This window comes from Gopherus flavomarginatus, chromosome 10 (genome assembly GCF_025201925.1).
Source record: "Gopherus flavomarginatus isolate rGopFla2 chromosome 10, rGopFla2.mat.asm, whole genome shotgun sequence".
NCBI lineage: Eukaryota > Metazoa > Chordata > Testudines > Testudinidae > Gopherus > Gopherus flavomarginatus.
Window position 1 is genome coordinate 73,325,893 of NC_066626.1, and position 16,608 is coordinate 73,342,500.

General features: G+C 45.8%; 1 protein-coding gene across 47 annotated transcripts in view; it reads left to right on the plus strand.

Annotated features, from left to right (window-relative positions):
- The window catches only part of CLASP1 (cytoplasmic linker associated protein 1), a 278,689-nt gene that overhangs the window by 188,741 nt on the left and 73,340 nt on the right, over positions 1–16,608 (plus strand). For 17 of the 47 annotated variants that reach the window (XM_050916932.1, XM_050916931.1, XM_050916934.1 and 14 more), the window contains 3 exons: positions 645–707; positions 12,337–12,440; positions 16,210–16,233. In XM_050916932.1, the coding sequence (XP_050772889.1) occupies positions 645–707; positions 12,337–12,440; positions 16,210–16,233 (191 nt within the window). The remainder of the gene's footprint in view (positions 1–644; positions 708–12,336; positions 12,441–16,209; positions 16,234–16,608) is intronic. The other 30 variants (XM_050916940.1, XM_050916948.1, XM_050916951.1 and 27 more) reach the window with 3 other exon arrangements.

Sequence of the window (16,608 nt, forward strand, 5' to 3'; positions counted from 1 at the left end):
TGGGTGGGTGGGTGTGTGTGTGTGTGTGTGTGTGTGTGTGTGTGTGTGTGTGTGTGTGTGTGTGTAAAAAACTAAAATATTTAACAAAAGAGCTATGCTCAGCGGCTTATTTATTTCCCGATATGACTCCTTACACTTTTCTACTGAATTGGTCTTGGTCTTGTTATTGACATTGTTTCTTGTACATAGAGTAGAATATTTTGAAAAATATTTTCAAGCACAATTTCTAATCATTCCTGTTGGCTTGACTTTGGGATTTAGATGGATCACATCTAAATCCTGTTATGGGGTTAAATGTTCTACATTCTCATGCTAGCTGTTTTTAGGATCTGTGGTTCTGGAACATGACTGGCACTCACCAGTCTTTGCTGAACTGCACACAGTTTGGTACTCTTAAAAACAATGTATCTGTTTGTCACACATTGCGTTTGTGCTTGTGGGGGGAAAGGAGGAAGCTGCCAGTAGAGCTTTTGCCTTGGGGCTTGCACTGTACTTGTTGTGCATTCATACTTGGCAGCATTTCCTTTCACTGTAAAACACCCATGTTGGTAGTAATTGTGTGCATCTGTTTTGGACTGTGGCATTTTCTATGTTGGGTACTTGTGTGTTAATCCTGTGGGTGTTGCCATTCCTTTTACTTGCAGCTTCTCGACGTCATTCCAGGTCCACTAGTGCTCTCTCCACTGCTGATTCTGTTGGGCAGTCAGGTGAACAAGTGCTAACTGCATGAATCTGCTTCTTAATATTAGTCTTGTTTTACAATCATTTTAACATTTGCTGTCATGCATATCAGCCAGCACTTGGCATGTGCTTTTCATTACTGTGGGGTTTTGTTTAACACGCTTTTTTATTTTAATTTATTGAATGTTTTTAATTTTGTTTATGTACTTAAGAAATATCATCAGAAGTGTACAAACAAACCAAGGGTGATACAGGGCATTCTTAATTCCACCTTGCAAATTGATCAGCTGTGTAACTTGGGATACATCCTCAGGGATGCTGAGCACTCAGAACTCTCATGTATGTCAATGGGATTTGCAGGTGCTTGAGATTGGACCCTTACTGGCCAGATCCTGCATATTGCTGAGTATTCCCAAATCCCATCTAAGTCAATGGGAGTTAAGACCACTCAGTACCTTGCAGGATCAAGCCCCAGATGCACAAGACCAACAAAAAAATTAGCACTGGATGGGCTTTTAAAATTAAAATGGCAAATGCGACATTTTCCAATATATAATATTTTAAGGCCTAGTCCAAACCTCACTTAAGCCAAGGGAAAGACTCCCTTTAAAGTCCCAGTGCTTTAGCTCATGCCATTAATGTTTAGATTTTAATGGGATAAATCCTGAGATTCTTACCCGCCTTTTACTCAGACAAAATTCCCACTGAATGTGCGGGCCAAATGCTTTTGAAATTAGTTGATTTCAGTAGGCGTTTTTCTTTAATAAGAGCTGTATGAGGACTTCAAGATTTGGCGCAGTGGGAATTTAGCTGGCAAGAACTGAGTGAGGATTGCAGGAGTTAGCTCAATATTGTAGCTGCAGAACTGTCCTTTTCCTAAGGGAGAGTGGAGGCATTGATGACATTTGTCAATTATTTAACTATTTTGATAGGGTGTTTGAATTTCTGCTTACCTTAGAGTGAGGTTGAATTAAATTACTGTTACTTAACCCAAGCCCTCAAAATTGATTCATTTTATCTGGTGATTCTGTACAAAATAATTTTAAGTTGAACTGACTTTCAACTTCAGAATATTTTAGTCCACAATTTCACAGAATAATTGAAATAACTGAAAAATTACATTTCACTGTAATAGAGGTGAAGATCTAGACTACATGTTCCTCTTCCACTGCTTATGACATATTCTACATTTTTAGCTCCTGTAAATTTCCACAAAGTATGATCAAATATAACACAGTAAAAACCTTTGTCCTTGAGAAAACTAAAGCCAGTGGGAATTTTGCCTCCCTACAGATGATAAAATCAGGCCACAAATACTCCTAACTTCCCTTTTTAAAAATGAACTAAAGCTGGAATTTTCAAAGGAGTCTAAGTGAGTTTTGCTCCCAAATCCCACTGAATTTCCTTGGGAATTGAGTGCCCGATCCCCTTAGTCACCTTTGAAAACCTCAGCCATTGTTTACGTAACTCCCAATTAGTGAACAATCCCACTAAATAGCATGAAACCAAGTGGCATAGACTTTTAAATCCTATGTATCTTGCTCACTTGAGAAGACCCACTGAAATCCGTTACCTCGTGGAAGAGTAAGGTTTAATCCTTACGCAGGTTTCAGACAAACTTCGGAATTGTAGAGAAGACATTTTACTAGTCTTTCAGTCTAACTAGAGTTCGTCAATAGAATTGAAAAAAAAAAAGTGTCTGAAATTGAGGTCATTATGGCCCCACTCATGTAGCTCTTAAACATGTATAATTCCCATTGAAATAAAAGGGAGTTTACATGCTCAAAGACATGGTGGTTTAAACTTACTTCATATTACAAAGCTGTTCACAGCTTGGAAATGCTAGCCCCAGTCCTGCTTTGTGATATGGCCTCTTTGGCAGTGTCAAAGATGGCCCTTGCAGAATACCCTGATTGTTAGGGGGCGTTCCTTAACAAGTCCAGAGCAAGTATAGGGGGTCAGGCAAGGGGAGCTGAGGGCTCGTCCACACTAGGGGAGGAAAATCGATCTTAGATACGCAACTTCAGCTACGTGAATAACGTAGCTGAAGTCGAATATCTCAGATCGAATTACTCACCCGTCCAGACGGCGCGGGATCGATGTCCGCATCTCTCCGTGTCGATTCCGGAACTCCGTTGGGGTTGATGGAGTTCCGGAATCGATGTAAGCGCGCTCGGGGATCGATATATCGCGTCTAGATTAGACGTGATATATCGATCCCCGAGCAATCGATTTTAGCCCGCCGATACGGCGGGGTAGTCTGGACGTGGGCTAAGATGCATGACCAGAGCACATGGTACTCTGGCTATTCTGTGCCAGCGTAATGATGCTGAGTCTGCTGTCAGTTGTGCCAGCAGCCAGGCATGTCCCCAGCACAGCACAGAATTAGGGAGATATAAAAGCTTATATAAACACCTGTGGGGCATGCCCCACCTCATTTCTGCACTTGGTGCAGGAACAGAGTATCAGGGAATTGGGGACCAATGTGTTTTGTGTTACATTATTCAGTGACCTTTCAATCTGTATCTCAGAGATTCCAGCAGTACTCTTGGACCAAGATATACGCCAGCATGCCACATCATACTTATTCTGATTTGTTTAAAACAGCTCCCTTTTGTTTATGGTTATGCTGGGTAATTTAAACTGGTTTACAACTGAATTATTTTGTCATTCTGTTATTCATTAAAAACAGAAACTGTCTTCCCTTTTCTAATGCAACACTAAATTAACTTGCAAACCAATGACACTCAAAGTGCTATGTGATGATACCAAGAGGCCGAATTCTGTTCTCAGTACCACCTGAGCAATGCTGTATAAATCAGTTAGGTTTTCACAGATATAACTGAGAACACAATTTGCCTCAACATCTTCTGCCTTTTTGTTATATATCAGTTATCCATCTGCGTTTATGAAAACACTCCTGTCTTCTGTACATCTTCATAACATAAATCAATGTAGCAACGCATTTAGTTTGTATCATATATAATGCAGTATCATCTCCTCTGCATTCCTACTAAAGGACTTACAGATCTTTCCATTCGGAGATGAAATTTCTCTCAAGTATTTATAACAGTTGTGCAACTGAGTTCATTAAAAAAGGGGATAGTAATAACGCATACAATTTTTATTTCTTTGTGAAATGTCATGATTTGATTACTTTTTGGCAGTAGTTTTTAAGAAATTTATTTTCCTCTTGTAATGTGTTTTGTAGAAAATGTGCTTATTGTAAATTTAAAATGTTTGATCTGATAATGCATCTCTGAAAGATAGTAGAAAACTCCTAACTACCATCCATCCACTTCTAAACATAAATATAGAAACAATCAAGTTTTCAGTTAATCACTTGACAAAATATGTTTTTAATTTGAAAAAAAAACAACCCTCCTATTTTCCCATTGCTGATCTAATCCTGCAACCCCTTAATCAGACAAAAGTCAGATTTAATTCAACTTGGGAGTTTTGTCAGACTAAAGACTACAAGTTTGAGCCCTCAAGAGATTAATTTCAAGTAGTACAAAAATCATTCTTTCCTTTGGGACAACTATACCACTCTCTAGTTTTTTGTATAACTGTTAAAAAAATTTTTTTTTCTCTATAATTGAGGTTTGCAAGAGATTTCTATATTGTAGAATTTAAAATGTAAATGTTAAGGTATGTAAACCAGCATAATTTTCTTATATTTAATTATTTCCCTATTAAGTGTATGCACTCAAATAAACTTCTGAATGTAATATTTTACATCTGTTGCATAGAAGGATGCAATACATTTATGCCACGTACAAATGATCGTGTTCCTTTTTGGTCAAAGCTTTCAATGGACAGAATATTTTTTCCTTAGTTAAATATTGAATACAAAAAACCTGTTAAAAAATCCTTGACTTGCTCCTTTTTGCCCACTGATCTTGCATTGTGTAATGTCCAAATGCCGCTTAAGTACACCACAGATGGGCATGCATGTATGTAGCTTGACCCTGCATCATTTACGCTAATAGGAGGTTTCCTTTTATTTAAATAGTAACATTTGCGGGACCATTCTCCACTCAGACAGTATAAATATAGAGTCTGTCCATGAGTCATTACTGAGTCCAGGCACACTCATGAATAAATATACAGATTATGGCTCTGGGCATCAGAATGCCTCAAGTAGCTCATGTTATTGAAAGATCTGCAGAGCAGCTTTTCCTGTTTATAAGCGGAGCCCGGACTGGGGTACACTACCTGGGGTCCATACTTCCTCTGCTCTGAAAAGTATTTATGAGCAGAGTGGTGCCAGAATTTGGCCCATGATAGGTAAGTCCACTGCCCCTGTATCCAGTGCTTAATTTGTGCTAGGGCTGAGCCCTGGCACCTCCAGGCTTGGCAGTTCATAGGCTTGCCACCTCGAGGCTTGCGCCCTGGCACCTACTTGCTTGAGCCCTGGCCCGTCTTTCATTACAAATTAAATGCTGCCTGTGTCTGATCCCCCTCGAATACCTACTGTATGCCTTTGGCTGACAGTAGGTGTTTTATTAGTAAGACTAATATATGTGTCTGCAATAAGCCATTTTCTGGATTTTTCTAAATGACATTAATATGCAAAATCCTAGGACATGATAAATGAGGCCAAGCAATATTTTGGATGTAAATCACATTTTGAGCCCAGCACTGTTGACATTGAAATCACTGGGAGATTTTCCATTACATTCAGGATCAGACCTAGGGTTGCCACCTTCCTAATTGCTGGTAACTGGATTCCTGAGACTCCCTGTGCACCGCCACTTCTTCTCCAAGTGCTTGCTCATGTCAATTCCATTCTAGGTGTGCGCATGCCCAAGTGTGCGGCCGTCGGAGATTTTTGCCTTAGCGGTATCCATAGGGCCGGCTGTGCCGCCCCCTGGAGTGCCATGCTCATGCCACAGTATATCAAGCACTGCCAGCCCTGCACCCTCTGAGTTCCTTCTTACCACCTGTGGTGATCAGTCCGAGTGCCTCTGTCCCTTGCTTCACAAGTGGCCAGTGGTGTCTTTCCTGTTTCAGCCTTGTGCTTTCAGTTGTAAATAGTTCTGTTGTTTGTTAGTTCGTAGTTAGGTAGCTGTTAAGTGTTCAGTTAGTTAAGTCCCAGCGGAGAATTTGCCACAGGTGGGGCATGCCTCATTCTCTGTGTTTTAAGCCCTGCTCCATGTGTAACAGGCCTATGCCTGTTAGTGACCCTGATGATAGTTGTCTGCAGTGCCTTGGGGAGTCCCCTGTGAAGGAGCGTTGTTGCATCTGTAAGAACTTTCATCTTCGGATGCAGAGGGAACGCGAGATTCGTCTCGGGGCCCTCCTGATGTAGGCAGCCCTGCAACCAACCTCAAAGCCGGCTGAGTCTGAAACGACATCCAGCTCTTCAGCCTTGGTGCACAGCGTACCTCTGGCACTGGACTTCTCCAGGCACCGTTCCCCATCCCTGGTACCGAAAAAGGAGCCAAAGAAGATGACACCGGGCAAGCCTGATAATGGCGTGCTTGGCAAAGGACCCTGTTTGGGCCTTATGCCCACTCCAGACCTGCACAAGGGCTCCAGCCAGGGAAGTGCCTCTCTCCGAATGAACCCACTACCAACTCCAGTGAGTGTTACAGGGTCAAAGCTGACGGTGCTGTCGACACCTGCTCAGCTCTCAGCATCTGCAGAGCCAAGGGAGCTCCCACCACAGCCAGCACCGTGTTCGGCAATGGAACCTGCAAGGGCAAGACCACTGGTAAGGCCTCTCATAGGATAAGCAAGCGCCACCGATCACTGGAGCCAAGGCGGAGCACTAGGGCATCACACTCTTGGTCTTCACGCTCCCAGTCCCTGTATTCGTGCTGAAGCTCTCCCAGGCGTAGACGATCCCCTTGGCACTGATCCGCGTCACGTTGCTGGTTGCCAACGCCGAGACCTTGAGGCCGCTCCCTGATATGATGCCTCTTTCCCATCTCCCGCACCAGTTGGAACGCTCCTGGTCCCCTGCAGCAATGTTTAACTGCCAGGCCAAGGCCATGATGGCCCCTCTGTGGTCATGGGAGGGCGACGACTTCTCTGGATCGGTGAGGCAGTTCAGTCCCTCACTCGGGCAGCAATGGAACTGGGCCCTGGAGGTAGCGTCTGCAGCATTGGGGCCAGCCTGGCAGCAGGGTCAATGGACGACCTAATGGCCTTATTGGAATGCCTCGGAGGTTCCTATTATGCCATTGCCCCACTCTTGCCAACCCTCAGTCACTGCATCAGACAGGCTGAAGCCTGTGCCACCGCCGGCACTGGGTTCAATGCAGGATGTTCTGGTGACCATTGTGGGTGAGCTGATGCCCACTCCAAGGCCACCCTCCCCATCAGAGGAAGATGCCAGTGGGCCTCCCTTGGTGGTCCAATCCTCCTCTTCCTCCTCCCTGGATGGGGCAGTGGTGGGGCCCTCCACAGCTAGCCCACCGGATGATTTCAAGGAGCATCAGGCGCTGCTCCTTAGGGTGGCTTTGAACTTGGGCCTCAAAGCAGAAGAGCTGGAGGAGCAGATGGACACATTGTTCAATGTGCTCTTGGCGGCCACCTCAGCCTGGGTTGCACTCTTGGTGCATGAACGGGTCTTGAACATTGCCAAGTCGATCTGGCAAACCCTGTCCTCTATTTAGCTTCCGTCTAAAAGAGTGGAGAAAAAGTACTTAATCCCAGCAAAAGAGTTTGAGTACTTATATACCCACTTGCCACCAGGATTATTGGTCGTGTCTGTGGCCAACGAAAAAGATAAGCAGGGCCCCACCAGTTCCACCCCAAAAATAAAGATACCAAGTGGTTGGACTTGTTTGGTCACAAGATTTATTCAACGGCCAGCCTCCAGTTTTGGGTGGCAAACCACCAGGCCTTCTTGGGCCATTACAGTTTTAACTTGTGAGACTCCCTCCCCTAGTTTAAAGACTCCATGACCCAGGATGTGGCCCAGGAGTTTGCAGCCCTGGTGGAGGAAGGCACTACGGTGGCTTGGTGCTCACTCCAAATGGCCTGGGATGCAGCAGATTTGGCTGCCCAGATGGTTGCCTCAGCAGTGGTTATGAGTTGCAATTCCTGGATCCAGACCTTGGAGGCTTGTCCCAGGAGATGCAGGCCTCTATTCAGGATGTCCCGTTTGATGGTATCGGCCTGTTCTCCGACTGGACGGATGCACGGCTTCACGGCCTTAAGGACCTGTGGGCGACTCTCTGCTCTCTGGGGATGTACATTCCTCAGGCGTCAAGACAGCCATTCTGGCCTCCTCTGCCACTACAACCATGGCAGCCTCGTCAGTGGCCTACAAGGAGACAGGACACTGGGTTTAGCCACCGCCACCTGTCATCGTCTCGCTCCCCTGCGCAGCCTAGCCTGGCGAAGCACCAAGGGGGCCAGAAGCGCTCATTTTGAGGGTGCACCTGAGAGTGACGCACCAACTGTGCCCAGATCCTGCCCGCCCTTTCCTCAACTGCCTCTCCCCTTCTTATTCGGCCTGGTCCTGGGTTACGTCAGACCCCTGGGTCCTGGACATAATTACTTGCCTGCAATTTTTGGACAGCCCTCGCTCCAGCGCCCCCTCTTCCTCATCCCTCTTCTGAGCCTTCACACAAACATCTTCTTGTTCAGGAGGTTGAAAAGCTCTTCCTCAGGATATGGAAGGAAGAGGATTCTATTCCTGATACTTCCTAATCCCGAAGGCGAAAGGGGGTCTCAGGCCCATTCTGGACTTGCATAGCCTCAACAAGTCTCTCAAGAAGTTGAAGTTCCGCATGGTCTCTCTGGCCTCCATCATCTCTTCCCTGGATCTGGGGGACTGGTATGCCGCTCTCGACTTAAAGGATGTGTACTTCCATGTCTCCATATTCCCAGGACACTGACAGTTCCTGTGCTTCATAGTGGCCAGGCAACACTTTCAGTTCCCAGCGCTATCTTTTGGCCCGTCCGTGGCCCCCAGGGTATTCACGAAATCTGTAGAGTCATGTATGAACCTCTGACATTGGGGGGGTCCAGATCTTTCCGTATCTCAACAACTGGCTTCTCAAGGGCAGGTCTCCGGAGTAAGTGCAAAGGAGCGTCAGTCTGGTGCATTCCACCTGCATTGACCTGTGCCTGTTGGTAAACACAGAAAAGTCCACGTTAACGCCAGTCCAATGCATAGAGTTTATTGAGGGGGTCCTCGACTCCATGCGGCCAGGGCCTTCCTTCCCGAGGCACGTTTTTGGGCCATGGCTGGCTTAATCTCCCACATAAAAGCCCCACCCATTCACTATGGCCCACATGTGGCTGTGTGCACATATGTGGTCAGCCACGCCCATCTTTGTATGAGGCATCTGCAAACATGCCTGGCCTTGGTTTACACTCCCAGCAGGCACCCCTTAGACCAAGTAGTGATGGTACCGAGCCAGACCCTACTGTCATTGGACTGGAGGGGTTCCCAAGTCAGTGCTCCAAGGACTTCTCTTTGTGTCTCTGACCCCATTGCTCATGCTGGTCTCTTGTGCTTTGGAGCTGGCCTGGGGAGCCCACATATGTATTACATCAACAAGCAGGGCAGCGCCAAGTCTTTGGCCCTTTGTTGCCAAGTGTTCCGCCTCTGGGACTTCTCTTTGAGGAACGCCATTCACCTGGTGGCCGCCCACCCGTCTTGGCAGATCACCTCAGCAGAACCTTCTCATCTCACCACGAATGGTTGCTCCGTCCAGAAGTAGTCAGCCTGATCTTCCACAAGTGGATGAGTCCTCAGGTAGACCTGTTTGCGTCCGGGCACAACAGGAAGTGCCATGTGTTCCGCTTTCTGCAAGGCAGGGATAAGGGTCCCTGTTGGACGCCTTTCTGATCTCATGGTCAGGAGCACTGATATACGCCTTCTCGCTGGTGCCCTTGATCCACACGGTCCTCCTGAAGTTAAAGCAAGACAAGGCCAAGGTCATCCTTGTGGCCCCTTTGTGATCATGTCAGCATTGGTTCAGCATGCTGCTGAGTGTGTCGACTGCTACCCCCTGCAGCTGCCTCTTCAGCCGGATCAACTGTCCCAGAACCACGGCAATCTGCTGCCACCCAAACCTGGCGGCGCTGCACTTGACAGCCTGGCTGCTGTGTGGCTGAGTCAAGATGAACGACAGTGTTCCACTGGTGTCCAGAAAGTCCTGCTGCCCAGCAGGAAACCTTTCACCCGAGCTACCTATGTGGTGAAGTGGAAGTGTTTTACATGTTGGGCATCAGATCATCACATCCGTGCAGAGGAGGCCCCTCTGCAGGACATCCTGGACTATTTGCTGCACCTTCAGCTCCAGGGCCTATCACTATCTTTGGTCAAGGTGCACCTGGCCGCCATTTTGGCATTCCTTCCTCCATTTCAAGGCAGGTCAGTCTTCATCCACCTTACGATGGCATGGTTTCTGAAGGGCTTGTAGTGCCTTTACCCATATGTTCAGGATCTGGTACCCCTTTGGGACCTGAATTTTGTGCTGTAATGGCTCATGGGTCCCCACTTCGAGCCCTTAGCTTCCTGTTCTTTACTGCTTCTCTCATGGAAGATTTTCTTCCAGTCGCCATAACTTCGGCCCGTCAAGTGTCCGAAATCAGAGTGCTGTTGTCTGAACCACCTTACGTGGTCTTCTGTAAGGACAAGGTTCAGTTGCGTCTGCACCTGGTCTTTCTGCCCAAGATCCTCTCCCAGTTCCATACTGTTCAAGACATATACTTGCTGGTTCTTTGTCCTAAGCGCCACGCGTCAGATAAAGAATGCAGGTTGCATACCCTGGACGTCAGTTGTGCTCTGGCCTTCTGCATAGACAGAACGAAGCCATTCCTTAAGTCAACACAGTTGTTCATGACGATTGCAGACAGGATGAAAGGTTGCCCTGTGTCTGCCCAAAGAATATCATTGTGGATCATGGCCTGTGTCCGCTACTGCTACAAGCTAGCGAAGGTGCCCCCACTGCCGATAGTGATGGCCTACTCGACTCATCCTCGGCAGCCTTCCTCTCTTAGGTGCCGATCCAAGAGATCTGTCGGGCCGCAACCTCATTCGCTGTCCTCACTATGTGCTGACCCAGCAAGTTTGGGATGACACTGGCTTCGGCAGAGCTGTGCTACAGGCTGCACGACTGTGAACTCTGAGCCCGCCTCCATTGATACTGTTTGCAAGTCACTTAAAATGGTATTGACATGAGCAAGCACTCGAGAAAGAAAAAACCATTACCTACCTTTTGTAACTGTTGTTCTTCGAGGTGTGTTGCTCATGTCCATTCCATTACCTGCCCTCCTGCCCCTCTGTCAGAATTATCGGCAAGAAGGTACTGAGAGGGCACATGGCCAGCGGCGCCTGATATACCACAGCAAGTGTGCAGCACTCCAGAGGGCATCACAGCTGGTCCTACAGATACCGCTAAGGCAAAATTCTCCGACTGTGCACATGGGCACGCGCACACCTAGAATGGAATGGACATGAGCAGTGCATCTCAAAGAACAACAGTTATGAAAGGTAGGAAATCATTTTTTCCTCCCAAGGCCCTGCCCCTGCTCCACCTCTTCCCTTGAGGCCCCATTCCTTCTCTGCCTCTTCCCCGGGGCCTGCCTCCTTCCCCACCTCTTTCCCTCAAGGCCCTGCCCCCGTCGCTCACTCCTCTTCCCATCTACCCCGGTCGCTTGCTGGATCATCTCAAGCTGAGCTGGGGCTGGTACGGGTTAATGACCCAGTTCTTCTCACCGCCCCACAGTAACTGACTTTTGGTTCGGGTGCCTTGTAGGGTTGCTAGGTCCCCTTTTTAACTGCACTTTCCGGTTGAAAACCAGGCACCTGGCAAACCCTAAATGGCATCTGGAAGCAAGCCAAAAACTGGCCTGTCCAGGTAAAACCCAGAGGGATGGCAACCCTGATCAGACCCTTTATTTACTTGCAAAAGAGAGAAATTGCATGTTTTGATTTGTGATACAATATTGAGGCCAAGTTTCAGCCCAGGGCAAATTTTAAGACCGTTCCTCTAAGAGCCATTTAACAGGAAAGGTGACATTGGAACCACTTCAGAGATGATCACATCATAAATGTTTCTCCCTTTTTATAGGTTCTTCTTCCATGAGAGAGGAAAAAAACTCATCTAGTGATTAGTCAAGTCTTGAAACTTAATATGTAAGAGCTCAAGCCTTTGATTTCAGTCCAATGACTCTTGTGAGTAGGGACTGCTCAGATGAGAGAGTTGCAATATCAGCACTTCATAGAATTAGTGAGTAATGGAACTGGAGACCCGATTCTGCCTCAGAGAAGTCAATGAAATTTTGACTGTTGATTTTGATAAGAGCAGGATTGTGTTCCATATCTGTGTGACTCATGAAACCAAAGTAAAAGTAGAAAAGAGTTAATTTAAAAAGAGAGAGAAGAAAATAAAAGGAAAAATAGATTCCTTTCCCACTTGTCTCGCAACAGTAAAATATGCCTATGAAAATCAAACATAGTGTCTCTGGTAGCTTAAGTACTGGAGTTTGTTTGTAGTATTTTTGTTTTATATACCATAGCGGCTACATGTGTCAGAGTGATGGATAAAATAACATTTAATGAAATGGCACTGTGGGTTCCCGAAGCCTTTCGTTGGGGCGTTCCCGGCCAGACATCTTATTAGGATTCAGAGTGAATGTGAATTCACTTAACAATCTCTTTCAATGTTGTCTTTTGTGCAGACCGGTTTGGACTTGGACAGCCAGGCAGGATGCCTGCTTCTGTGAATGCCATGCGAGTTCTGAGCTCAAGCACAGATCTGGAGGCTGCTGTGGCTGATGCACTGGTAAGAGGAAAAATACAAAATGCTACCGACACCAGAAAGTGGCTTAAAATTACCTGTACGTATGTTCTCTTTTTTAATAGCCATTGTTTTAAATGTGCCAATGTCTGACACTGTGGCAATGTTTGATAATTGTGTTTTGCATTTGAATGTATTGGCACCCTTGCTACATTTCGTTATGGAAGTTAGTTAATCCTCAATAGTTGTTATCCAACAAGCAGAGATGCTTTAGTGTCACTGGTGAGGAATAGGTTAAATCAGCCCTTTGTCTTTAATCTGATTTTTGAGGACGGTATTCTATGAGGTGCTGAGCACTAGAGGGTATTGAGGATGCTCAGTGCCTGGAAGGACGAGGGTCCTAACTAAGCCCTAGACAGTAAATTGCATGGGTTTGTTTTGGACAAAACCCTAAAAAACCTGGGTCCTGTCTGCTCTGTGTGGACATTAGATCCCATTGCAGTTTTTCAGGGATTTGCACCAATGTCTCTGCCCAGTATTTCTGGCATCTGGTTGAACACTTTGAACAGCTAATAGCTTGGCCTATGTCTAGTTCAATATTAGTGTAAAACGGAAACGTGTTTATTTACTGTGTCCCTAGAAGCAGAGGCAATTTGTTTTGTATTTTCTATCCCAATCTCCCTTGATTTCCCTTATCCCTGCTGAGTTATTTCCCTTTGCAAGCATTAGCTAAATTCTCATGCATTCCTGAATTTTATTGCAGCAAAAGTTCTCCTGTGGCAGAATCCAGCGAATTTCTGCTGTTCATCCAGAAAGCGTACATTCTCCTTTTGCCACATTTACCTGATTTTTCTGCATATGTTTTTCTGATTTTTTTGAGGGAAGGCAGAATGAGAGTAGCAATCATTGTGCAGGGTAATGTGGATACCACTGTGTCCTGTGTGTTATACAGGGTAATTCCAGACAGGGGCGGCTCTAGGCATTTTGCCACCCCAAGCACGGCAGGCAGGGTGCCTTTGGCGGCTTGCCTGCGGGAGGTCCGCTGGTCCCGCGGCTTCGGCTGACCTCCCGCAGCCATGCCTGTGGGAGATCCACCGAAGCCGCGGGACCAGCGGACCTCCCGCAGGCAAGCCGCCAAAGGCACCCTGCCTGCTGCCCCCGCTTGGCGTGCTGGGGCCTGGAGCCGCCCCTGATTCCAGAGACCTAAGCTGTTGGGATGATGAAAGGATTTCTTGAAGTATCTAATGCAGGGTTCTCAAACCTTTCCATATTGTGGACCACATTCCCGTAGAGAGAGTGTTTCATGGACATCTCTTTCCCCATCTGCAATTGGGCAGACCACCTCCCCTCTTATTCACTATTGCTCAGATTGTTTTCCTTCCCATTTGTGATCACATAACTCCAAATCATCACAGACCACCAGCAACTTAATTTGAGAACTGCTGATCTGATTTAAGATCCCTCTTTCAGAAAACTTTTATTAAAGTTTGAATTCAATAGAATGTAGAAATAAGGTGTTAGAATGTAGGCTGTGCCATTGCCGTCAGTGGTCTAAATACAGTAACTCCCCACTTAAAGTTGTCCCGGTTACGTTGCTGATCAGTTAGAAAACATGCTCATTTAAAGTTGTGTAATGCTCTCTTCTAACTTCATTTGGCAGCCACTGCTTTGTCTACTGCTTGCAGGAAGAGCAGCCCATTCCAGCTAGCTGGTGGGGGGCTTGGAACCAGGGTGGACTGACAGCCCCGCTATCAGCTCCCCACTCCCCTAAGTTCCCCGTGCAGCAACTGCCCAGCAGGCTAGCAATTGCAGCTGTCCCTCCCCGCACTGCAATGTGCTGCTCCTGCCCTCTGCCTTGGAGCTGCTCTCCAAGACTCCTGCTTGCTGTGCGTGCGGGGGGCGGGGGGGGAGGAAGAGGGGGGTTAATGTCAGCTTGTCCCCCTCCCTCCTGCTCCCCGCTTACCCCATCTTCCATATAGCAGGGGGGGACACAGGGCTCAGGACCCAGGGAGCTTGCAGCAAGCAGATCTAATTAACAAGGCAGTATACTTAAAGGGGAAGTACACATATCTCCCTCCTTTCCTGCTGCCTTGCGGAGTGAGAGGGTTAACCCTTGAGGGCTCAGCCAATTGGTAGTTCATCATTTAGCAGTAAGGGAAATATCCCACCCTCTGACTCCTCCACCTCAACCAAGCTTCACAATCATCATCACTGTGTGCCAGTATTAAATTGTTTGTTTAAAACTTATACTGTGTGGGTGTGTATAATTAATATATATATGGTCTTTTGTCTGGTGAAAAACATTTCCCTGGAACCTAACCCCTCATTTACATTAATTCTTATGGGAGAAATTGGATTCGCTTAACATCATTTCACTTAAAGTCGCATTTTTCAGGAACATAACGACAACATTAAGTGAGGAGTTACTGTATTGTGTTTGTTAAGCAAATTAAAGACTTTGTGGGCCAAATTTTCATTTTGGTCTCCGAGGTTGAATGCCAATACAGTCACTCTGGATTGTCCTTTTAAATGTTTCATGTATTTTATAGATAACTTACTCCACAAGGGACAACATACCCTATACATAATATAGGGAAGTACAGAGTAAGGAATACAGCATATATTGTAGTAACATAATCAAAAGCAATCCTGGAAAGTTTAAAGGGCAGTCCCTGTGTATCCTCTTACCTTCTTACCACTTTGAGGCTTGTTAGGTTTGAAAAGCATCAATATATAATATTCTCTTTCCAGAATCTGTGACTTTTAAAATCTATTCTGATCAGTATTTGGACACCAATTACTTCATCCTGTAGTCTCCCTCCTCCCCAGTGCCCTATTCTGCTCTTCTTGCTCATAGGCTCTTTAGACAATCCTTTTACAGCAGGCACTTTACATGCCAGTTCTGGCTTCCTTGTGGGAGAGCTGTGCAATGCCAGCTTCCATCCAGCCCCCTTGTATACAGAAGGAGTATTCTTTTTGTTGTGTTAGGGAAGGAGAGGAGCTTCTCCGAAGATGGCATTATCCCAATAATCAAGTTTGAAGAAAACACTATGGGTCAAGTTCTGACCTCTAGTACATGTGTGCAGCTCCCATTGATTCCCGTGTTCATGTGTGAGAGAGCAGAAATTGACCCGGAAAGGCAGACTGTCTGTCCAGATGGTCATACTTTGAATCTATATACAGTACAGTCCTGTTTATCTGAAAATCTCAAATAACACAGGAAACCTTTGGGTAAATAGGATTTCAGATGCAAGGGGAACCAGCCAGCTGGCTTGAGACAAGCTGAGCTTCAAGGGACATCCAAGGTATTTGTACAGTTCCAGGAGCAAAAAAGAGATGTTGCTGAATTGGAGTTGGGTTAAATGAAGCTATACTGTATGTAATTGTTTCCTGGCATTAGAGTCTCTCTTCAAGACTCTGTAATATGTTCCCTTCTTTAATGGACAACTGACAGTTTCAAAAATTGGTATTTAGTTAGAGCAGCTTTCCTGAGATGTAAAACACAGAGCGGGTGTATATAGATCTACAGCTGTTAGAAGCCATTAGCAAAGGTATAATCCCGATCCCATATTCTTTGTGCAGGTAAACTCTGTAATGGGAACTTTGTCTGCATTAGGAGTATGGCATAGGAGCAGCAGTAGGAAAGTGAAGGCAGACATTATAAATCCATTTTTCTTTTCTTTTGCTTAAACTGTGTTTTTAATTTGCTAGGACGCATTCGCTGTACGTTTTTGTTGCAAGAACAATCCCTACATAAGCTTCTGACATAATTCTCTGTGCTTTTTCCCACCCTTCAATATTTTCCTGCCTACAGCTGTTAGGAGACTCCAGGAGCAAGGTACTAGTGCTTTCTTGACTTTTTATTTCTACTTTCCACCTTTTTTTTGTTCCTGTTGCAAAACCCCCCATGATACTGCAATCGAGCTGATTCAGAACAGCTCAACCCTGAAGTCCTAGTGAAAGCAAAAAGTCTCATTGGCTTTGCAAACACAACAACTGCAGGATTGGGCCCTCGGAAAGGAATTCTGTAGCAATCATCTAAGAATATAGGTGACCTTTTATAGTTTTATAGTCAGTAGTATCCTGCTAAGGTTTATTCTAGTGTTTATTGCACAGGGTTAAATTTGGCACATTGTCAAAATTATGCTGGTATTTCTTGCTAAGTGTTAAGACTAGAATTTTCTAAGGTGCATAAGGGAATTGGGCACCCCAA